The sequence below is a fragment of the Caretta caretta genome, chromosome 14, assembly GCF_965140235.1.
Source record: "Caretta caretta isolate rCarCar2 chromosome 14, rCarCar1.hap1, whole genome shotgun sequence".
Lineage (NCBI taxonomy): Eukaryota > Metazoa > Chordata > Testudines > Cheloniidae > Caretta > Caretta caretta.
In genome coordinates this window covers 46730320-46753671 of record NC_134219.1, presented here as the reverse complement: position 1 = coordinate 46753671, position 23352 = coordinate 46730320, and the positions used below count along the sequence as shown (strand labels likewise).

The 23352-nt window shown below is 51.7% G+C and overlaps 1 protein-coding gene and 1 long non-coding RNA gene across 2 annotated transcripts; one reads left to right on the top strand and one right to left on the bottom strand.

Annotated features, from left to right (window-relative positions):
* Nucleotides 1-893: 893 nt before the first annotated feature.
* LOC142069148 (uncharacterized) lies at nt 894-1495 on the bottom strand. Its single transcript, XR_012664990.1, has 2 exons — nt 1383-1495; nt 894-966 (listed from the first exon to the last, which is right to left on the bottom strand). It is a non-coding gene; the product is annotated as an uncharacterized LOC142069148 (long non-coding RNA).
* A 723-nt stretch (nt 1496-2218) lies between these two features.
* LOC125621687 (C-type lectin domain family 2 member B) lies at nt 2219-23351 on the top strand. The gene is made up of 6 exons (XM_048818816.2): nt 2219-2371; nt 8488-8697; nt 14308-14424; nt 17176-17354; nt 19013-19116; nt 19591-23351. Exons 2-6 carry the CDS (start codon nt 8613-8615, stop codon nt 19712-19714), a joined length of 609 nt encoding a protein of 202 aa, XP_048674773.1. The 5' UTR covers nt 2219-2371; nt 8488-8612; the 3' UTR covers nt 19715-23351.
* Nucleotide 23352: the final 1 nt, after the last annotated feature.

Sequence of the window (23352 nt, the reverse complement as noted above, 5' to 3'; positions counted from 1 at the left end):
TTACACTCGTTGGCTAACGGTACAAACAATATTTGGGAAGATCACTACGTGGGCCGTCGAGACCCTCGGCGATTTTCAAGTGGTCTGTGGAAAAATAAGTTAGGCTACAAGAACAATCAAGGTCCCTCACTTGATTTTCATTTACTTCCTCTTACTTATAGGAGGAGGATGAAGAAGAAAAGAATGAAAAAGAGGGTCTGTGGAGGGGGTGGGGGGGAGATCAGAGCGAATGTTCTTTTTCCTGGCTGGGTCCCAAGGAGGGGCCCCAAGAATGAAGCTGAGCACAGGACCCCACTAACATCTCACTAACGGCTGCCCTCACTCTGCCCCCTCTCCCTGCTCTCGGCAAGCACCGGGGTCCTGTTTTGTATTATTATTTGTATAATAGTACAAAATGATTAATAATAGTGTGCAACGCTGGGACAGACCCTCACCACAGATGGAGTCCGTGACCACAAGCTATTGGAAGGAACAGAGCCCTGCCCAATTCCAGACAGGAGTGGCTGAGCCACCAACCCAACGGGGATTGAGGTAGAGGCCAGGTCTATGCTACAGACGTCTTAGGGTCGCCAGGGGTCCGGTTTTGGACTGGAACGCCAGGTCGAAAAGAGACCCTGGCGGCTCCGATCAGCACTACCGACCAGGCCATTAAAAGTCTGGTCGGCGGTGCAGGCAGGCTCCCTACCCGGCTCCATGCAACTCCTGGGAAGCTGCTGGCATCGCCCTCTGGCTCCTAGGTGGAGGGACGGCCACGGGGGCTCTGCGCACTGCCCCCGCTCCCAGCACCGGCTCAGCAGCTCCCATTGGCCAGGAACTGTCTCACGGGCGGGCCTCTGCTTCACTCCCAGTCGGAGCGAAGGGTGCTGCGTATCTGCTCCTTTGTTTCCGGGCCCCCGATAAACCGGATTAGTCCGAGTGGGAAGGTTTGTTCCTCTCTTCTAGGTGCTCCTGCCGAGTTAACTCCTGCTATATAGAATCATAGAATCATAGAATATAAGGGTTGGAAGGGACCCCAGAAGGTCATCTAGTCCAACCCCCTGCTCGAAGCAGGACCAATTCCCAGTTAAATCATCCCAGCCAGGGCTTTGTCAAGCCTGACCTTAAAAACCTCTAAGGAAGGAGATTCTACCACCTCCCTAGGTAACGCATTCCAGTGTTTCACCACCCTCTTAGTGAAAAAGTTTTTCCTAATATCCAATCTAAACCTCCCCCACTGCCCAAGTGCTGCCCTTAAATGCTATATCCCAAGTCCCGTCCACACCCAAAGCCCCTTCACTCCACTGTGGTGGCCGCTCGCACAACCGCTCCGTGCAGGGCGAGGGTTAATCCACAGTGGGACTGCTCTCAGCCCAGCGAGGCACACTCGCCAGGAGTTCACTCACGCAAGTGTGGATAGCTTGAGTTCACTGCAGTGAAGCCTTTTAGCTTCAGTTTCTTCTTCTTCTTCATGCCTTTGATCCCCCCCTGTTCTGGGCCCAGGCTAGCCTGAACACTTCTCCCTCCTGAAGGCTGCTGTGTCATCCCTTCTGTTTGCTTTTGTTTTGTTGCATAGTTTTGCTTTATCCCCTTTGGTGATTCTTTGTAAGTGTTACACAAATAAAATTCTTTTCTGCTTTAAAAAAAAAAAAATCCCCCCCCCGTTCGCCTCTTCCTCCCCCCAACCACCACCCCCTTCTTCTTTCTTGCCTTCAGAAATGCCCTGATCTTTCCAGCGGTGCCAATCCCAAACTCATAGATTCATAGATTCATAGATACTAAGGTCAGAAGGGACCATTATGATCATCTAGTCTGACCTCCTGCACAACACAGGCCACAGAACCTCACCCACCCACCCCTGCGTGGAACACTATTGCAAAAAAAGCAAACATCATTCTGGGATGTATTAAGTGGCCGCACCCCCACCCCCAAACCCCCCGCCCCCATAAAATCAGCTCGGAAATCCTGACCGTTTTTGGGTGCAGAACTGGGGACAGGCACACCCCCCCCCAAGAAAACAAGCAGAGAGAAATAGCCCCCTGCGGGGTGAAATGTGTGGAGGTGAGAAGGGGGCTCAAAACCATGACAGGTCGTGGCTGGTGCTGTCCTTTAACCAGCAGAGCCGCGGGAACTAGGGGGCTGACGCACCCCCTGGCTTGAAGTGGTTTCCATCATATGCAGGGTTTACAGTTTGGATCAGTGGATCTCAGCAGCTCCCCCCCCCCCGGCCGTTATGAGGACAGGAGTCACACAATGACTGTGCTTTGCGGTTTCCCTTTTGCACAGGGAACTGCTGATGATTGCTCTGGGGGTGGGTCAAACTGCAAGAAAAAACCACCACTACCGGGGAAACTCTCATCGCCTTTCTGCAGGCTGCCTTAGCAGCAGCAGCAAAGTAAGGAGGGGACTGGGGGGCAGGGGTTGAATCTTCCACTGTAAGCTAGGGGTTGAGGCTGCACTAAGATTGGGGGCTCTAACCCAGTTTGGGGTGGGGAGGGCTAGACGGTGGAGGGGGGCTGGATGGAAGGGAGCCACTACATTCCACTCCGGTTTATGTCTGAATCTTCCTGCATTACATGTCGCTGAACTTTCTGAAGTGGGGCGAGGGCTTGAAATCGAAGGACATGTCGGGAGCACCGAGAAAGAGACAGGAGTAGGGTGACCAGCTAGCAAGTGTGAAAAATCCCGCCTGTGTGTGGGGGGGGTGGGGGGTGGGGGTGGTAGTAGGTTCCTATATAAGATAAAGCCCCAAATATTGGGACCGTCTGGTTTTTGAATGTTGTAATTCCTGATGTCAGATTTGTGTCCATTTATTCTTTTGTGTAGAGAATTTATTGCTTAGAACAATTATTATTGTTGTTTGACGTTTATATTGTCCTAATAGCTAAACGCTACCTGGGGCTTTAAGATAAAAAAACACAACTCTTTAAATATCACCAGACTTGTGATACCCCGCACCACAATCCCCCGTCCTGAGCCCCCTCCTGCACCCCAAACCCCAGCCCGACCCCAGAGCCCGCACCCAGAGCCGGAGCCCTCACCCCCCATCCCAGCCTGGATCCCCCTCCCGCACCCCAAACCCCTCATCCCTGGCCCCACACCAGAGCCGCACCCCCAGTCGGATCCCTCACCCCCTCCCGCACCCCAACCCCCTGCCCTAGCCCGGAGCCCTCTCCCGCACCCTGAACCCCTCATTTCTGGCCCCACCCGAGAGCACGCACCCCTCAGCCGGAGAAAAGAGGAAGATGGCAACCCCCTCTCCTCCTACTTTCAGAGGTGAAGCCCTGTTAGTCTGTATCAGCAAAAACAACAAGGAGTCCTTGTGGCACCTTAGCGACAAACAAATTTATTCGGGCATAAGCTTTGGTGGGCTAGAGCCCACTTCATCAGATGCGTCTGATATAGCCCACCAAAGCTTATGCCCGAATAAATTTGTTAGTCTCTAAGGTGCCACAAGGACTGCTCCTTTATTTGGCTGTCTCCTCCTCTGGCACCTCCCACGAAACTAACTGGTTGCTTTCATTTCTTCTCATCTGGGCCCTTTCTGAGAAATCACGTGGGGCTGTTTCCCTTTTGTCCCCTCCCCCTCTTCAAAGGACACTGCTCCCAGCAGGACTCCCAGGGAATGAACAATAGGATTGCAGCTCCGGAAGCAGCTCACCCTTCCTGGTCTATATGGGCTAGTGGGGAGATTGTCCTCCTGGGTGAGGGGAGAATACCCCCTATCCCCTACGACTGGGTTCTCAACCTTTTTCTTTCTGAGTGCCCCCCAACAGGGACAGGATCCAGAGCTGACGCGTTCAGAACCAGAGGACAGAGTGCTTGGGTTCAAAACCAGGGGACAGGAGACAGGCTGCTTGGGAGCGAGATAGGAGGGAGGAAATGGGTGGGAGCCTCTTGATTCCACTCTGGATTAGTTTGTATGTTCTTGTATTTCAAATCACTGAAGTGGGGACAGTGCCCCTGCCTTGCTCTGAAATTCAGCCAAGGTCGCAGAGCAGGAAGAAAGACAGATCTGAGTCGCTGCTGGCCGAAGCAAAAGTGAGGGACTTCCTTCCCCCCACATCCCATTTGGGAGAGGAACTAAAACCAGCCAATAAAACAGCAAATGCAAAACAGAACACATCTGTTTCTCATAGCTGAGGAATTTGGCAAATGTGGCCTTAGGCAGCCTAGATGGGGAGTATAAGATATTGGCACCTCCTTGGGGCAGGGATCGCAGGCTGCATTCGGAGGGGCTGTGAAAGGGGTTTAAGGGTATATTGGTGTAACCCACTGGTGAGTGTATGTTACACGTTCCCCTTTGTGCTGATCCAGCGGATACGAGGACAGCCCTAGCACAGAGCTTTTGCTTGGGCTGTAGCAGATTGTGTTTTTTTGTCTCTGGTTTTACCCACAATGCTCCCGCTAAGAAACTGACAGGCACATTTGCCCTGAGTGTTTACGCTGACTGCAGCTCCTGGAGTAAAATGCATGCACAGTGCAGGCTTGTGGGATCTGATTTGAGTTGCCCAGCACCTTGCGCAGTCATTTCCACCAGCGCAGAGTGGATGCAACAACTTTGCACTGACGTCAGTTACTGTCCGAGGTGCCGGGTGTTGCGTGGTCCCAGGAAACCTTGAGTTTTTTCCTCCAAACTGGGATTAGATGCTTGGACACAAACCGTGCTTTACAGTGCATGACTCTGTCTGCATTTAGGGTTTGGACTGATGCAGCTACACTGGTGACTGCAATCGGGGCAGATCCCGCAGTGTAGACAAAGCCTGTACAGGATCAAGCCCACACGGACCCTGCCTTTATAGAGGAATCCACCGGCGTAACATCATTTGACAGAGGCAGCCCAATTGCTCTGACTACTATGGGAGTGCCTTGCTGTGGGTGCAGCCCCAGCGTTAAGTACCACTTACTGCCATGGTGTGCTGCCCGACTCCCAGAATGCCGGGGCCTGCTGGGTAATTTTACAGGCCCACTCTGCAATGGCCTGGGCACCATGGGACAGCAGCATGGGAAGGGGAAGGGCCGTTTGCCCTGATGATGCGACCCCGATCGCACCAGATGCTTCCCTCTGCTTGCACCTGGGGGATCTTGGGTGGGTGGATGTGCAGTAAAACGCTGACCGATGCAAACTAGAGTGTGGATACGAGGGAACAGGCTAAAGGATAGACCAGTCCTGTATCTCTCTAGTGCAGACAGGCCCTTGGCTACGCTCCCTTGACTTACACCCACTCCGCCCATGGCCAGGGGAGTCTCTCTCTCTCTAATTTGCATGATGTAGGTTTTCTACCTTCTCCTCCAGTTCTTTGGCGGCTAGGTTCAACGGGTTGCTGCCCCCGCCCCCCCTTAGATCCTCTGCCTTGCTGTCTCCCTCACCCCCTCACTGCTTTGCTCTGCCTTCTATACCCTTTCCCCAGCTCCCACATCCCCTCCAGCCTCCCAGTTAGTGCCTCTGCTTAGAATCACAGAATCACAGAATAGTAGGATTGGAAGAGACCTCAGGAGGTTCTAGTCCGACCCCCTGCTCAAAGCAGGTCCGACCCCAATTAAATCATCCCAGCCAGGGCTTTGTCAAGCCGGGCCTTAAAAACTTCTAAGGATGGAGATTCCACCACCTCCCTAGGTAACGCGTTCCAGTGCTTCACCACCCTCCTAGTGAAATAATGTTTCCTAATATCCAACCTAGACCCTCCCCCCCCCACTGCAACTTGAGACCATTACTCCTTGTTCTGTCATCTGCTACCCCTGAGAACAGCCTTGCTCCATCCTCTTTGGAACCCCCTTTCAGGTAGTTGAAAGCAGCTATCAAATCCCCCCTCACTCTTCTCTTCTCCAGACTAAATAACCCCAGTTCCCTCAGCCTCTCCTCGGAAGTCATGTGCCCCAGCCCCCTAATCATTTTCGTTGCCCTCCGCTGGACTCTCTCCAATTTGTCCACAACCCTTCCATAGTGGACGGACCAAAACTGGACACAATTCTCCATATGTGGCCTTACCAGTGCCGAATAGAGGGGAATAATCACTTCCCTGGATCTGCTGGCAATGCCCCTACTTATACAGCCCAAAATGCCGTTAGCCTTCGTGGCAACAAGCACACACTGTTGACTTATATCCAGCTTCTCGTCCACTGTAATCCCCAGGTCCTTTTCTGTAGACTGCTTTGCGGTCTCCAAGTTCCCATGTGCCTGGCTGTCCCCCACAGCTCCTTCTCCTTGTGCCTGGGGCTTCCCCCTGGCCCTCCCACCCAGTCCCCCGCGTTGTGGTTCCCCTCGCTTCTGTCTCTTTCTCCCCCTCCGGACTTCTCAGGACCTCAGGAGTGAACTGAGGTTTGCCTCCCTTCCTAGCACAGCATGGGGGGGCCGCTGCTGAGCTCTTTAGAAAAAGGGGGGCCATTTTATTTGGGTTCTTGGACACCCTTGTGGGTGAGTCCCTTTGAAAATGCTTTGCCGAGCTACATTGTGCCAACCAGGAAAGTAAGCGTAATAAAAGCTTGGAGCATTGTTTAGTGGCTTTCATTTCTGTGGTGCCAGGAAGTCACTGTATCCAACAAAAGCCTTTTCTCTTGTCGAAAGCTTGTGTGGGTGTTGTTGACACTGGGAGCAGCTGCTCCTGGAATACAGTTTAACTACCAAGGTGCAGCAGAAGAAGTGCTTGTCCCAGCCAGTCCAGGCAAGCCCTGGACTGGCAGCAAACCTACCCAAAACAGTACTGTCTGCTCTGCATCGGACACTGGTGGTTAAAGCCTCTGGCTTTTCTCAGAGGAGACAGGTCCTAAAGCTAGCAATTTGCAGTTGCATAGGCAGTGTGGCCGAGTGCATACTGGCCTTTATTCCAGTGGCTCTGCCCCTGGTCTGCTAGGTGAGTCACTTCTGGGCTCTGTGCCTCAGTTTCCCCACTTGTAACATGGGGATAAGGATCCCCCCTTACACCTCTGTTGTAAAGTGCTTCCCGATCTACTGATGAAATGCATGGGGTATTATTATTAAATTGGGTTTGCCAAAAATGCAACCAAGGAGCTGCAAAAGAAGGTCTGTTTTTATAAAACCAGACTAGAGGAACTTAACATACATGATCGACACAATATAAAATAACGAGAGGCGATTCCTGTCATATCGCTCTTATTTGCCTCCTCTCTGAGATAAACAGTCCCAGGCTTTCAAGAACATGCAGATTACGGGAACTCCTCACTTAAAGTCGTCCCTGGTTAACGTCCTTGTTACATCGCTGATCAGTTAGGGAACATGCTCCTTTAAAGTTGTGCAATGCTCCCTTTTAACTTTGTTTGGCAGCTGCCTGCTTTGTCCCCTGCTTGCAGGAAGAGCAGCTTGGAGCGAGCTGGTGGGGGCTTGGAACCAGGGTGATCCGGCAGCCCCCCTATCAGCTGCCCGCTTCCTTAAGTTCCCTGGGCGGCAGCCCAATTGCTGGGCAGTTCGGCTGTCCCTCCTCCCACTGCCATGTGCTGCTCCTGCCCTCTGCCTTGGAGCTGCTCCCCGAGCCTCCTGCTTGCTGGGGGCAGGAGAAGACGGAAGCTAATGTCAGGGTGTCCCCTTCCCCCTTGCTCCTGCACCCTGCTTATCCCATCTCCATAGAGCAGGGGGATACACAACAGGGCTCAGGATGGAGGGAGCTTCCTGGCAGCAGCTGCTGAAGTCTCCCCTTGCTGATTAACTCAATCAGGCAATGTACTTAAGAGTGGGTCAGGGTACTTAAAGGGGAAATGCGCATCTCTCTCACACACACACATGGTGTGTGTCTCTGTCTCTCTCTGCTATGCTGTCTCCCCTCCCTCCAATCCTGCTGCCTTGTAGAGTGTGAGGCTACATTAACAATGAGTTAACCCCTTGAGGGCTCAGCCGAGTGCTAATTCATCATTTAGCAGTAAGGCATTCCCTGGGAAATATCCCACCCTCTGACTTCACCACCTCAACCAAGCTTCAAAATCATCATTGCTGTGTACAGTATTAAATTGTTTGTTTAAAACTTATACTCTGTGTATGTGTGTATATATATATATATATATATATAAAATATAGTCTTTTATGTGGCAAAGAAAAAAATTTCCCTGGAACCTAACCCCCCTATTTACATTAATTCTTATGGGGAAATTGAATTCGCTTAACATTGTTTCGCTTAAAGTCATAAGGTGGGAGAAAGGAAGGTTTATTATTAATCTACCCATTGTTCTGAGTGATGAATTAATGAACCAGAGGATGAATGACAAAAGATCCCCATAAAGCTCATTAGCCCTTAAATCATATCATTATTGATTTATCTTATGGCAGAGTCCAGGAAACCCAATCAAGGTTCATGGCCTCATTGTGCTAGGTGCTGTACATACCAGTAATGAAGAAGATAGTCCTTGCCCCAGAGTGCTTAAAATCTAGGGGTCTGACAGGATGCAACTGGTTGTTGAAAGGGACAAATGGGGTGGGGGTGAGTTGTGCAGATGAGGTGCTACTAAAACAAATAGTTTTGCAGAAGTCACAGCTTGTAAAAACTCTTGGTTGTTATATTACAGGGCTTTAGGGTTCGGCTCTGGTTCCACCTCTGGCTGATTGGACATCCACTGAGTCTGGAATACGGCAGCATCCAATGAAGGGCAACTGATCAGAGCAAAACACACTCCAGAGCTCCTAGGAAGAGATGGGGAAAGGCATGCAGAGAGAGAAAACAGAGCCAGAGAAGCCGCTTAAAGACCAAGGAGATGCAGAGAAAGGAGCAAAGCTAGGTAACCAACTGAGTATAAATGCCCTGGGGAAAAGCTGGGGAGTGTCACTGAGTCACAGAGCGAGAACCAAACTTTCCAAAGAGGAAGGGGGGGACAAAGGATATTTGGGCTCAGACCCATGGAAGATAGCAGCCTAAATTCCACCGTGGTGCTGGGCCATGGTCACCTCAGTGGAGTCATCTGCACTGACACCCAATTTATGTCCAACCGGTCACCGTCACCGTAATGCGACTGAGAGCAGGACGAGATATGGGATCGGATGAAGAGAGATAGATGGAGTGATTGGCACAGAAAGGATACTTAAAGACATGGGAGATCACCCCCCGGGCAGGGTGTGAAGTGGAAAAAGACGAGGGCCAAGGTCTTTAAGCTTTAAAATGTAGCTGGCACATCCCCAAACAACCTGTCTGGGCAAAGGTTGTGCACACCCACAATCTCACACATATGCATGCAATTGAACAGTGGTTGGGGCCAGCTGAGCAACAGGGGCATGTGGTTGCCTGACTGGTTCTTGCGAATGGGGATTTCTGTGGGTGTAAGTGTAACACAGAAACATGCCTTGTTTTTTGGTTCATGCAACCTTTCAACCTTCTGGAAATTTGGGGCCGAAAACCAGGGGAAGGGTGTCTTATAAACAACATCTCTACTTAGGGTGGGAAACAGAATAGAGATGGTGTCATCTGTGTATACAGAGCTGGTGAGACCATTACTGGATACCATGTATCTCTGGCTCTAAAAGCATAAGCGTGTATTGTCTGCCTGAAACCTTACTCTATCCTATCCCCCTGAAGGCTTGGTCACATGCTGTCCTCCTACCTACGTCCCAAATTGCCCTTTGGTTGTCCATAGTGCTGGTCTCTGGACAGCACCACAAAATACCCCTGGGCTTCCCAGGGGTCCCCATTGCTGAATAGAGCTGGTGAGTGAGAGAGGAAGCTAGCAGAACTAGCTGGCGGAACGTGATTGGGCGTATAAAATAGCTCATAATGAATAAACAAAGTCAGTGGTTTTGTGTTGACATTTAAAAAGCAGCAGATGTTTAAGGGAAGGGATGTGGGTGAGGGGGAAAGGATGAGGGTCTATTTTCTAGATACTGGGAGGGGGGGCCAATAATCTCTCTAAACTGTAGCCCTCACGTATGACTGTTCAAGGTCTCCATCCTTATCTTCAAGGCACGCCGTGGTGTGGGCCCAATATACCTAAAAGTCCACCTAAAACTCTGGGATGAAGACTGTGGTGGACAGCTCTGTTCCTCTGGCCCAACTGATCCCTCAACTATACGGTAATGCTGGTTTGTGTGGTGTGAATTCCCCCAAGAACGAAGGACCATCACAAACCTCAGCACCTTCCGCTCCAAGTGCAAGGCACAGGCCTTTGACTTCTCTTAGACACAGCGCAACGGGTATATTTATAATAAAATAAGATGCATCCTGCCACAAGAAGACACTCCACTGCACATGCTACTCCCTCTGGGGAGTGACAGATGTGTAGCCATGTTTCTTAATGCATGGCTGGAAGGCACTCAGGTACGGTGATGAGCATGGTATAAATACCAATTTTGAATGGAACAGACCTTGCTGAAATGTTTTACATTGATTACTTCATTAGAATGTCCTGAAAATGATAATACTTTCATAAGTTCCCACTGAAACGTTCAACTGTGCTGAAAACGATATATTGAATACGATAGAGTGAAAACGATATACTTAGATAATTTACCCTAGACAATTTCAACAAAATCAATATGTTCCTCCCAAATGCTTGAACTGCGTCAGATCAGAATTTTCCAACAGAAATTTGGAAGTTTCATTGCTCAAAACTGGAAACTGGTGTGGTCTGTGCAAAAAAAAAACAACCCAGAATAAATCCCCCAACATTTTTCACAAAATATGTTTACCACTGTCCTGCCAGCTCTGTGTGTTCAGCAAAAGTGCACATTCGATTATGGTTGAAAATGTGTCTCCATTGGCTGGATCCCGCAACATGAAGTGTCTGCTTGTGATCTACTGCTATTGAGAAGAGGTAAGGGACGCTGTCTCTCTGACTCGTTCTCAGCATTCCCCTGGCAGCCCAAGAGATAGATTCATAGAGTTGAAGGCTGGAAGAGGCCATCAGATCATTTAGCCTGACCTCCTGTATAGCACAGGCCACTTCGTCTCACCCAAATACCCCTACGTTGAGGCCAAGAACTTCAGTTAAACTAAAGTATTTTAATCCTCAGAGATCAGGAGAGACTGAAGTGCCATCAGTGCCCGCTGTGCTCCAAGCAGCATCCCAGAACCCCCATATTCACCACTGTCAGATAGTTATGCGATGTTTTGTACAAGGTTTGCCTTGTGAGGTATCATTTTAAAAGGCTCGATCTGTTGAACATTAATAGCCTGTTGGATTGTTTGTGCTGTCATTGGATGAGAAGTTATGAAGTTTTGCTACAGGTGTGTGACTGAAATATGTTGTGAGGTTGGGAACACCCACAACCAGCCTTTCAGGTGCAACAATAGGAGAACCAGACACACTGACAGCCCACTAAAGGAATCCACACTCCCAAGGTCTATCCCAGGAACTGTATACAATGGAGACTTCTCAGAGATAGGACATACACAGTGGGTAAGAAACTATAAAAGAGGGGAAGTGACATCATCACTTGGCTTCACTCCCCCCACAACTCAACACCTGGAAACACATCTGGAGAAAAAGGACTTTGAATGGGGGAGGTGGCCTCAGACTGGAAAGAAGAATCCAAGCCCGTGTATTCAGGAACTATACCATCTATCAGAGTGAGACACTGCCTGATTCAAATCCAGTCTAGTTTATAGAACTCAGGTTTCGATATAACTTTTATTTCTTAGGTAACCAACTTTGCTCTCTACGCCTGCTACATATAATCACTTAAAATCTATCTTGCTGTAGTTAATAAATCTGTTTTACATTTTTCCTAAAACAGTGTGCTTTGGTTGAAGTGCTTTGGAATTCTGCTCAGGTTTCAAGGGCTGGTGCATGTCCTCTCTACACTGAGGGAGGGACAGACTGAGTAATGAACGTACATTGGTCAGGTGTGTGATCAGGGCAAGATGATGGTACAGCCCATGGGTCCAAGGCTGGGGAGCTAGGGGAATTGGCTGGAGTCTCTCTATTGTTGGTTCATGAGTGGCTGGGAGAAGCATTCGTGTAACTCAGCTGGGTGTGTCCCTGCCTGAGGATGTCTGTGTAAGTGTAGTACCTGGAGAGGTTTGAAGCGTGTCACAGCATCACAGTTAGTAAGACAGGTTAGTAAGACAGAGGGCCCAGTGGTACCCCAGGTCCGGGTTGCACCCTGGGGAACCCGACACACCCGCGTTCCCTGGAACACCAGGGAGGTCAGAGATCCCTCGACATTCAAGGATGATGGTCTCCCAGTAAAATGATAGCTAGTTATTGCTAGTGGATCTGCAGGTGGCTAACAAGACCAATCCAGGATCCACAGATCTTGACCCAGTTGGGGCAGACATTTCCCAATGGAAGGGGCAGATCTGGATTGTCGAGTCAGGCTGCGGAGCATTGTTTTCTCCTGTCCCCATTTCTTGTTGTCTCCATTGGATCTCGAAATACTGGCATCCTTGCCACAAAGTCCTTTTCCATTTCGCTGGATCGAAGGCTTCCCAGGAGTTTATGTCAATATTGTACTTCTTCACATTGGCTTGGAAGGTGTCTTTGAAGCGGGTTTTTTTTTGTCCGCCCCTCGACCATTGGCCACGGTTCAGTTGTGAGAATGTGACCTGCTTCAGGAATCGATGTTCTGGCATTCAAAGAACATGACCAGCCCAATGGAGTTGGTGGCGGACGATCATAGCTTCAGTGCTGAAGGTTTTGGCTTGGGACAGAACACTGTTGTGGTGCGTCAGTCATCCCACTTGATTTGGAAGATCTCGTGGGGGCACCGTTGATGGTATTGTTCAAGAACTTTGTGAAACGGGTCTAGATGTCCCAGCAGGCAACCCCCTGTCCCATGCTACACAGGCGGGCAAGACCCGACCCCCAAGGCTCCTACCAATCTGACCCGGGGGCGGGGGGGGGAATTCCTTCTTGATCCCAGATCTGATAATCAGTTACACCTGGAGCACATGAGAAAGACACACCAGGCAGGCATCTTAGACATCTAGAGCAATTCTGGTGTCACAAACATTCTTAAGCAGATGCTTTCCCTTCTGGCCTGCAGCGCCCCCCACTGGCTGTTTGCTGCATTGCAATGGGAGGGATTGGAGCTACCTTGCTGCCTCCCTACAAAGCTTGACTGCCTTTGCCCGAGTCTATGGGAGCGCATGGCAAAGGACGACCTTTTGAAATATCTTCAGCGTCAGGCTGAAAGGGTTGGGTGCCCCTCTTGTAACTTGTCTAGCTGACAGTGTAGGTGATACCTAGTCAACACGCTGTGGGCTCTCTAGAGGTTGGATCGTGTATGAAATTTACGAGTCTGCTACTGCTTCCTCCATTAGACGACGTGCCCCTTTAGCTCAAGCTGCAGCAACTCATGCCTTTAGATCCCCAGGTTCAAACCCCACTCATGGCGTGAAGATAGAAATTAGTATGTTTGCAATCTATGGCTGGTTTCACAGTAGTTAGGATGATGCCACCTGGAGTAGCTTGATACTGCATGCCGTACTCCAGTCCCTAAGCATGGCCATACTAAACACAGGGCACATCTAGTGCCAAGCCACGGTATGGACATGAGTCTGCGGCAGCTTCTGAACGGGGGAAGCTGGGTTATTTAGCTCAAGTAAGGGCTTGTCTGCACCACGCAGCTTTCAGCGACAGGGCTGTCTCAACACAGCCTTATCGCCAAAAGTCGGCGTGTGTAAACGCTCTTTGTCGGCACTTTTGCTGACAAAATTCTTCCACCCCTGCGAGCGGCATTCGCTTTGCCGGCGGGAGAGCACTCCTGCCAGCAAAGCTACGTTCACACCATAGGCGCCGACTCCGTGGATGCTCTGGGGCTGGAGCACCCCCAGGGAAAAATTAGTGGGTGCTCTGCACCCACCGGCAGCCAAGCTCCCCTCCTCTCCCACCCCCGCGCCCCACCTCCTCCTCACCCCCTGAGCACGCCGCATCCCCGCTCCTCCGCCTACCTCCCAGCGCTTCCCGCCTGGCTGCCACCAAATAGCAGTTTGGCCGTGTTAGCACGCTCCGGCGCACTCAGGAGAGGAGGCGGGGAAGAGGCGGGGCCAGGGCGGGGATTTGGGAAAGGAGTTGGGAATATTGGCAGGGAGGGGGTGGAGTTGGGGCGGGGACTTTGGGGAAGGGGTTGGAATGGGGGGGGAAGGGGTGGGGCAGGGGCGGGGCCTCATGGAAGGGGTGGAGTGGGGGTCGAGCACCCAGGGGAAAGAGGGGAAGTCGGCGCCTATGGTTCGCAAAACTTTTGTCTTTCGGGGGAGGGCTTTTTTACGCACGGGAAAGACAAAAGTTTTGATGACAACTTGGCAGTGTAGACAAGCCCTAAGAAAGGCCTGGACTGAAATCCTGCCAACGACCCATCCAGGGCTGTTGTGTTAAACAGAGAGAGGAATTGTTTAGCTAATTCCTAGGGCAGCTCAGCTGCCTCTCCAGTGGGAGCGCTAATCTCCTCTTCTCTTTCAGATTATGCCCCCGACGCCGTTTGCAAAACTCTCTCATCCCGTAAAGCCATAACTGCAGTCGCATGCTTGATGAGTATCATGACCATCCTCATCCTCATTCTGATAGTAGCTCTGGCAGGTGAGTTGCCAGCCCTGCATGCCTGGATCTCTGTGGCTCCCCTTTCCCCCGGAGCTGTTGTGATCACAGTCCCGGATCTATAGGTCCTGCACCCTACAATGCTGGGGGAGGGCATGAGGGGCTCCAGGGCCAAACGGCCCCCAATCGAGGAGCTCATCAGCCAGCCCATAATGCTGTAGCGAATGCTGGTGCCCCTTGAAGGCAGGTTCTCCATGTACCTCCGTGAGCTACCAGCAGCAGGGTGGCTGACCCAAGAGGGAGGAATGAGGTGGAAACACCCCATCACCCTTTGAGGATGGGAGGGACAAGGGAGGAGGGCTGCTGAGGGTCAGGACTGGGGAGGGCAGTAGAGGGCTTTGCACAGTCCATGCACACTCTCCCCCGTAGCCCAGTGACGTGTCCTAGCAGGCTCAAGCGCGAATGCTGTCATGCCCCCACTTGGCAAATGGGGACCGTGACCCCGAGGGCTCCTTGGCAGATTGCTCCCAGATCCATGGAGGAGTAAAGCCATGGAAGAGCTGAGAATGACGGGAATCAACCTCCCCCCGATAACTCGTTTTGGCCGAAATTTAGACTGAAGCTCTGTGCGGCTGGGGCCATCTGGTCGTTACATGCGCATACAGCGCCCTGCACCATGGGGGCCCGATCCGTGCTGGAGCCTCTAGGGGCTAATATAATATCGATAACAAAGATGTGCGTATTCCACCATCTCCAAACAGCACCCTCTACGCCTCCCCAGTGTCAAATGCCCCAGGACACACAGCTGTGACCTGTATGGCAGGAGGCTGACCGGAGAGGAAAGGCACTGGGGTGGAACTCAGGAGATCTGGGTTCAAATGGTGCCTCTGCCACAGGCTGTCTGTGTGACCCTGGGCAAGTCATTTCATCTCCCTGTGCCTTAGTTCCCTATCTGTAAAATGGGGTGAATGAGCTTTCCTTTCTCCCAGCCTTTCTCAATCTAGATTGTGAGCTCTATAGGGCTGCTCTATAAACTCTACGAACTCAGCACCGTATGACAAAGCCCCCGCCCCATACACCCTACAGTGTAGCAAAGCAGGACAGAACCTGTGGAAAGCATAAAAAAGCGACTTGTCTGAGCAGTGGAAGCTTAGCAAATGGCTCCTTCATGCCACAGTTTTGTTTTAGGTCCTCGCTCCCCCCACCCCCCCTGCCGCCCCCGACCCCATTTGTATTTCCTCATACAGATAAGTCTCTGGCTACCCAGGCAGGAAAAAACTCAGTGTCCATGACATCTCATCCCCCTCCCTATCCCCTAGAGATCAACCCCAGTGACTGAAAGGAACATTCTGGTCAATTGCAATTGCCACAACAGGATGGGTTTGAAAATGTCTGGCTCCAGGGCTTCAATCAGCACCTATTATAGGCATAATTATCCCTAGAGCTCACTCCCACAGCACCCCCTTATGCCAGGATGGGGCATTGCAGGGGTTTGTCTGTTTTAGCTTTGATCTGTACGCTTACTACTTATAATCACTTAAAATCTATCCTTGTGTAGTTAATAAATCTATTTATTATTATAACACCTGGTTCTGCCATGGTTTGAAGCTTCTGTGGTCAGCCAGGTCACCTCAGTCCGGTTCCCTTCCAGGGTTAGCTGAAAAGTGCAAAACTACCTCACCCCTGACCCCCAAAGTCTAATGGCCAGGCCCTTTAAGCCTCCCCCTGGGACTCATTTCTGGGCTCTTCTCGCGACTCCAGGTCATTAGTAATCTCACCCCTTCTGAGTCCCAGAGCCCATAAAGGTCCATCACCTTCTATCAGGTCATCAGCTTCTTGTTCTTTCTTTCTCAGGGAGTTTTTTCTAGACCACCCCCTTTCTGGGAGTGGTGGGGGGGACCCTGCAATGCCCTTTCTGGGTTCCAGCCCAGGGACCATGTGTTTAGGCAGCTAAAACCCTTGCTCCTTCTTACCTCCACCTCTCTGCATTCTATGTCCTCCCATCTTTTCCCTCTGGAAGTCTGGCTCCCGGCAGAAATCTCTCCGGCAACCAGCCTTCTCAGCTGCAGTCTGCAGCCTTTTACTGCAGCTGTTGCTAACTGGCCCCTTAGTCTCAGCTGCGGGAATAACTGATCTGTCTGTTAACTCTGTTCCTGGCTGTCACAGCATGGGGTCTACACACCCCATTATAACTCTATAAAGGCTGGTTTCATTATCCCTTTGTTTTATAGAAAGGGAAACTGGGGCACAGGGGGGAAGCCAATTTGCCACTGATTCACATTAAGCAAGCTGGGGATAGAACCCGGGAGTCCTCCCAGTTTCCCTCCAGTCTAACCCACTTCACCTCACTCCCCTCCCAGAACGGGGATAGAACCCAGGAGTCCTGTCTGCCAACCACCCCCTCTAACCACTCGACCCCATTCCCCTCCCAGAGCTGGGGATGGAACCCAGGAGTCCAGACTCTTTGTCCCCACTCCCCTCCTAGAGCACCCCTGAAATCAGGGGCATGGAGGCTTCATTTCTAACTCCCTCTGCCCTCCAAGCCATTGCCCGAGCTCTCAGCAAGGCCTGGATTTGAGGGGATTGTTTCTACTCATTCCCCGTGGATACAGAAGGTCCAGTCCCCCGTGGCGCTCTGCCTTGGACAATCACTGAGGCAGCTCAGAAAGAGCGAAAGGTGCTGACATTCATGCTTGGGTGGTGTTTCCCTCCCACGTCGCATGCCAATGGAGACCCAGGCCCTGAGACGGAAAGGGAAAGATTTCTCACCCTATATTGCTTTCTTATTTCCAGTGGTAATGTCTCGTGCCCCTGAGCCTCTTCTTTCTGAACCCTGCTGCCCGGACGGCTGGGTCGGGTACCAAGGGAAATGTTACTATTTCTCAGAAGCGGAAGGGAACTGGGAATCCAGTCAGCACCACTGCTCTTCACTGGGTGCCTCCCTGGTTGAGATCGACACTTTGCAGGACCTGGTAAGGGACTGGGGCAAATAACGTGTTTGGGGTTTGCTTGGTTCTAGGGCAAGTCTGAAAAAAAACCCCGATTTGCAGCTGTGATGGGGCTTTGTCCCCAGCACCTGCAACGCAAGGGCAAGGACCCAATTAATCATGTTCTGCACCTGGCAGGTAGTAACTACCTGCCTCTTCAACAAGGGGGGTGAAGCCAAAGCTTGTAAATAGACTCAGGGAGCTCAGCTGGGGAGAAATTGCAGAGGAGCGAGGTCTCCTGGGCTAGCATTTAACAGTCAGGATACAACAAGGGAGAGGGGCGGAAGGGCTGTTAGTTTGAAGCCTTGTTTGAGTCTTTATCTGGCCTTGTTCATGCTGCCCCTGGAAGGGGTTTAACCCTTGACGTGACTTGGCCGGGCGGCCGAGCCACAGAATATCCTGAGGGGGAGTCGGGAGAAGAGGCAGGCGGAGAAAGGCTACGGCCGGCCAAGGAAGCAGCCCCTGGGAGCATGAGAGGTGAAGTCCCCTGCAATGCCGTATCCGGGCAGGAGGGGGTGCCCTCGATTTGACGATGTGCACCGTAGAGTCAAACTCAAAGGGAAATCTTTCGAAATTGTCATCAAACTGAAAAGTTGGGAGGGCCCGAAATTCGTTTGGGGTCAATTGAAATGTTTTGTTTTGATTTCCAGTATTTTTTGAACACTTTTAAAAAAAAATAAAAAGGAAAGGAAAGTGCAGTGGGGGGCCCTGGTGCTTCTTCTACTGGGAGGCGACATTGTCTGAGAGTTCTGGCCACTGAACCCAGCCCTGGCTAGGTCCAAGGTGCTCCAGTCAGCGTGCAATTGTAGGGACCTCTGATCCCTCTGGGAGAACCTCTCCTCTCAAGGAATGGCCCAGCAGAGCTCCAGCCCTGGTCATCTGCTGGAGGAGGAAAGAGGACCTTATTCCTTCCCCAGTTCAGGACTTCCATGCAGATTGGCCATAGTAAAGTGAATTGAGCCGAGAAGATGGCTTGATTTACACCCGAACCTCCCCAAGGGGAGGTAGAGGGGCAAGGCTATGTTTTTTGGTGCACTTTGAAAAACCGATTAAAAAACACCCCTCGTTTCAGATCAGACCGCAAAAGAAACATTTTCAGTGAATAAAAAAAGTTGAAAAAAAGTCAAAAAGTTTCTTTTAGAGACTGAGCATTTTCAAATGGTCCTTTATTGAAAACAATCTCCTGTGGCGATTTTTGGGTTCGTCTATTTCTTTTCATTTCAAAATCTCTTGATTTTTTTTTTTTAATCCAAGACATTTTGAAATGAAAAGAAATGTTCAACCCTCCCCCCCCCAATCACCCTAGGAGATGGTTTGTTTTTATAAAATGTTGGGGTGTTTTTTTGCAAAATGAACAATTCGGTGACATTGACGAATTCATGAAATGTTTCGGCGTCACCGAATCCACATTTTCCAGTGGGGGGGCAAAAAAGCCGTTTTGTGTGAAACGTTTTACCCAGCTCAACCTCTGGCCTTCTCGGAGCATTCTCTCTTTCTCCTACAAAGCTATGCTCTGCACAAAGGCTGCACACAGAGGTCCATGGAGACGGCAGAGGGCTTTAGTAGATCTACGTACTCGGGCGGTGAGCCCCCTGGAAATGCTTCTAAACAGACCAAATTCATGAAGACACCTTGTTTTAAAGGTTTTCCTGATGCGGTACAAGGGGCGCACTTACTACTGGATCGGCCTGCGGCGGGAAAAAAGCCAGCCTTGGAGGTGGATGAACGGGACAGAATTCAACAGCATGTGAGTCCCGCTTTCTTTCTGTGAAGTTTCTCCGTGTTCGTTCACTGGTGCTAAATTTGCTCAATGGGCTGCTAAACGTGGACCTTGGTATGGACCTTGGCTCTGACTTAGAGTCTGACTCCGGTGTGACCCCTGGAACCGCCACACGGACCCCGATTTCTGATTCCGCTTGGTCCTCATCTTGACACGCTTCACCCTGTTACTGGCTCTGACCTCTGGCTTCAGTTCCTGGCTCCCAAGCCACTAATTCTGCCTTCCTTTGCCCAGGACCCTGACACCCAGCCCCTGGCCTCTTTCTCCCCCCGCTCCCATTTTGGCCCTTGTTAAAGTTCCCCCTCTGGATGGGGAGGGAGGAGCTTGGCGGTGGTCCAGGAAAGGGAAATCCCTTCCAAAATCTGGTCTCTCTCTGACTTTGGCTCTCTCTGCCTCTGCCTAGCACTGACTGACTCTCCCCCCGGGGTCTCCCGTTTGCAGGTTTGAGGTGAAGGGAGGAGGAAGCTGCGCGTATCTGAACGACGTGGCCGTCATCTCCTCGAGGTGCCAGACAGAGAAGAACTGGGTCTGTAGCAAACCCAGCCTGCATCTGAAGAAGGGCTAGACTGGGATGGAACAGAAGAGGCCTTGAAAGGGTGAGGCTCACCCTTGGTGAAGGCAGCCGACAGGCATATGGCCCACGACAATCACCGGGTTGCTTTCCCTGCTACGCTCACTGTGCTGTTGGCATGTAAACGACACCCTTCCTCCCACATGTAGCTTGCAACACCATTTATGCTGCCTCAGTGCTTAATTTGTAATGACTAGGGTGACCAGATGACAAGAACAAAATATCGGGACACTTAGGTGGGGGCAGCCATGGGCTCACCCCGCCTCCCGCCCCCACTGGAGCCATGGGGGGAGGGGGATACAAAGCTTGAGGAAGCTGCGGGTCGGGGGTGCAGGGCCCCCCAGCTCCGGGTGCAGCCCCGCCATGAGTCGGGGGCTCACAGCCCCCGCTCTAGTCCTGCTGCAAGCTGCGGGTTGGGGGTGCATGGCCTCATGCCCCCCCTGCCCCCCAAGCACACGGCCCCGGCTCCTGCCCACAGCCCCGCCGCTTACCTGGGGGATGGTTCCCACCCACTGGGAAGCACCTGGCAGGTTCCTCTGGCCTCGGGTCAGCGGTGGCCAGCGGGGTCTCCACTCCATGTGCTGCGCCAGGCACAAGCACTGGCTCCGGCTGCCATTGGCTGGAAGCTGTGAGGGCGGGACTTACTTGGGGGTGTGTGTAGCACGCAGCACCCCTGTCTGCACCCGCAGCTCCCATTGGCCGCGATGGAGCCGGCGCTCGTGGTAGGTGGAGCATGCAGACGCACACGCCCCTGGCCGCCCCTGTGCCTAGGGGCCGCAGGGTCCTGCTGCCCACCGTTTCCCGGGAGCCGCCCCAAATAAGCACCGCCGGGAGCCCAGGTGAGCGCTCACCAGTGTCCTCCTCCAGCCCCAAGCCAAAACATCGGGACAAATGGCGTCGGGACCCGAGACAAACAACTAAATATTGGGACAGTCCTGATGTTATCGGGATGTCTGGTCACCCTAGTAATGACAGAGCTGCCAGGGCTTAAGCCGTTTTTTTTTTTACATTCATAACTGATGTAATGCCATGGCACAAATTAAGCACTGTGCTGCTTCTGAATTTGCCCCAATGCCTTAATCAGAGGCAGTGGAGTGTGTGGCAGAGCATAAGAATGGCCAGACTGGTCCAGACCAATGGCCCATCTAGCCCAGTAGCCTGTCTTCCGACAGTGGCCAGGGCCAGGTGCCCCAGAGGGAATGAACAGAACTGGGCAACTCTTGGGCCGTCCTCTGTCATCCACTCCCAGCTTCTGGCAAACAGAGGTTAGGGACATTCAAAGCTAGTCCGCACTAGAATTGCTACTAATCATTGGGGGCACAGAACTCCTCCAGCCCAGGGGCCGTGGTGGCAGGGAAAGCAAGCTCCTCCTGGCTGCAGGGAGGAGAGCGAGCTCCTGCCGGAGCCCGGACAGGGAGGGAGAGAGGGAAGAGCAAGCTCCTGTCGGAGCCAGGGGGAGCACAGAATGCGTAGCACCCAAAAAGAGGTCAGAGTTAAATTTCTGCACAGACCCCTGTCTCTCACCAACATAGCGTTATCCACACCAGCACTTAGGCCGGTGTAACTTACATCGCTCGGGGCGTTGTTTTTTCACACCCCGAGCGACATATGTTATTCCGACCTAAGCGCTAGTGTGTACAAGCCCTCAGAGCATGGGGGTGCATCCCTGACCCTCTTGGCTAACAGCCATTGTTGGACCTGTCCTCCAGGAACTTACCGACTTCATTTTGAACCCTGTTATAGTTTTGGCCCTCACAACATCCCCTGGCAATGAGTTCCACAGGTTGAGGGTGTGTTGTGATAGCCAGATCCCCTCTGCCTATCCCACCTAGTTCTTTTCTTACACTAAGAATCTCTGTACCTGGTAAGAAAGTTCAGACATTTGTTAAGGGATCCAGCCCAAGTTTCCCCAGCCACATAATCCTCCTTCAGCACTGACTGTTGCCTCATATGGTTTACACCATCTACCCAAAGTGGACCCTACTCTCTAAAACATACACAACCGTGAGAAGAACAAATTCCTGGGAGATTATTGGAAGACCCTTAAATGAGGATTGGGCCTACACAATCACCTAGTCATTTGTTATTGTGACCTTTGTGTATATATTTGCAAATGATGTTAACGCCAGCCCCCTGCATTTAAAAATTAGTCAGGTCTCCAAAATCACAAGATTATTGGAAATAATCATGAGATTTTTTTTAAACTAAATCATGGGTTGTTTTAACAGTTTTCTGAGCCGCTGGGGGTTATGTTTCCAGACTTTTCTCCATAAGCCCAAGAGGCAGAAACCTAGGGCCAGGGGCGAATTAATGCACAGGTCACAGGTCCACCGGAATCTGTGTGGAAGTCGGGGGGGGGCCACTACTAGTACCTGCCCCTGCTCCACCTCTTCCTCCAAGGCTCCACCCCCCTGGCCAGGCCAGAAGCCAGACCCAGGCCATGGTAAAGAGCCACCCAGGGAGTCAGGCTGCTGTGGGGCGCACCAGACCCGCCACCTGCCTTGTGGCGGAGGTTGGTGGGCCCAAGAGCAGCCCCCAGCCTGTGTCCCCACCCTCCTGGGGTGCGCCGGCCAGAGTAGGTGGAAGTAGGGTGACCTGATGTCCCAATTTTATAGGGACAGTCCAGATTTTGGGGTCATTTTCTTATATAGGCTCCTATTACCCCCCATCCCCGTCCCGATTTTTCACATTTGCTGTCTGGTCAGCCTAGGTGGAAGGTCCAGGGCTCCCTACAGCAGCCTGAGTTCCCTGGATGGCTCTTACCACGGGGCCTCGCGGAGGGAGGAGGAGCAGGGGGCGGAGCCCCGTGGCGAGGGAGCTGTGAGGGAGGGGTCCAAATATTCTTTGTGCCCAGGGCCCCAGTAAATCTTAATCTGCCTCTACGTAGGGCTTGTACATGCTACCACTTATGGTGGCATCACTTATGTCACTCAGGGGTGTACACAATTGCCAGCCCCTTGAGTGACGTAAGTTACACCAACCTAAGCCCCAGCGCGCACAGGGCTGCGTTGGCAGGAGTGCTTCTCCCGCCGAGGTGGGTTTATTATGCCGACGGGAGAGCTCTCTCCCATCGGCAGAGAGCGTCTTCACCAGGCGCAATGCAGCACCATGGCTGTGCAATGCTAGCCCTGAGCGAAAGCTGAGTTGCTCACAGGATTCCAGGAGCTGGGACTTGAGACCAAATGAGGAGCCCTGGCAGCACCGAAATTTTAGGGGAGCTTGGGAAAGTTGGGAGGCTGCTACGACTCAGGGGCTGTGCTGGTCAGCATCGTCTGATTACATGGCAGAGGATTATAGGATTGATCCTTTAATTGTTCTTTCTCAGCCATCCTTTGGGGGGGGTTGAACTTGTCTTTTAGCCTTGGCTTATTGAATTGGCAATTTTATTACATAACCTTCCACCCATCATTATTATATGGCCATGATATTGTGTAGGCTGTGAGCTTGCATGCAATTAAGCACACAATTCATGATCAGCTACAAACATACTTATTGACTGCAAACTCTTTGGGGCTGAGACTGTCTCTCACTCTGTGTCTGGGCAGCCCCCGGCACAACGGGGCCCTGATCTCAGCTGGAACCTTAACCTCACTTTATGATATTAAGTAATAAATAAAAATCTGGAAAGCAAC

Excerpts from the sequence above, each read along its gene's own strand:
- LOC125621687 (XM_048818816.2), top strand. The coding sequence starts at position 8,613 with ATGGGGAAAGGCATGCAGAGAGAGAAAACAGAGCCAGAGAAGCCGCTT. Across the intron at positions 14,425-17,175 it reads TCTGATAGTAGCTCTGGCAG|TGGTAATGTCTCGTGCCCCT; the intron begins GTGAGTTGCCAG and ends TCTTATTTCCAG. Across the intron at positions 19,117-19,590 it reads GGGACAGAATTCAACAGCAT|GTTTGAGGTGAAGGGAGGAG; the intron begins GTGAGTCCCGCT and ends TCCCGTTTGCAG.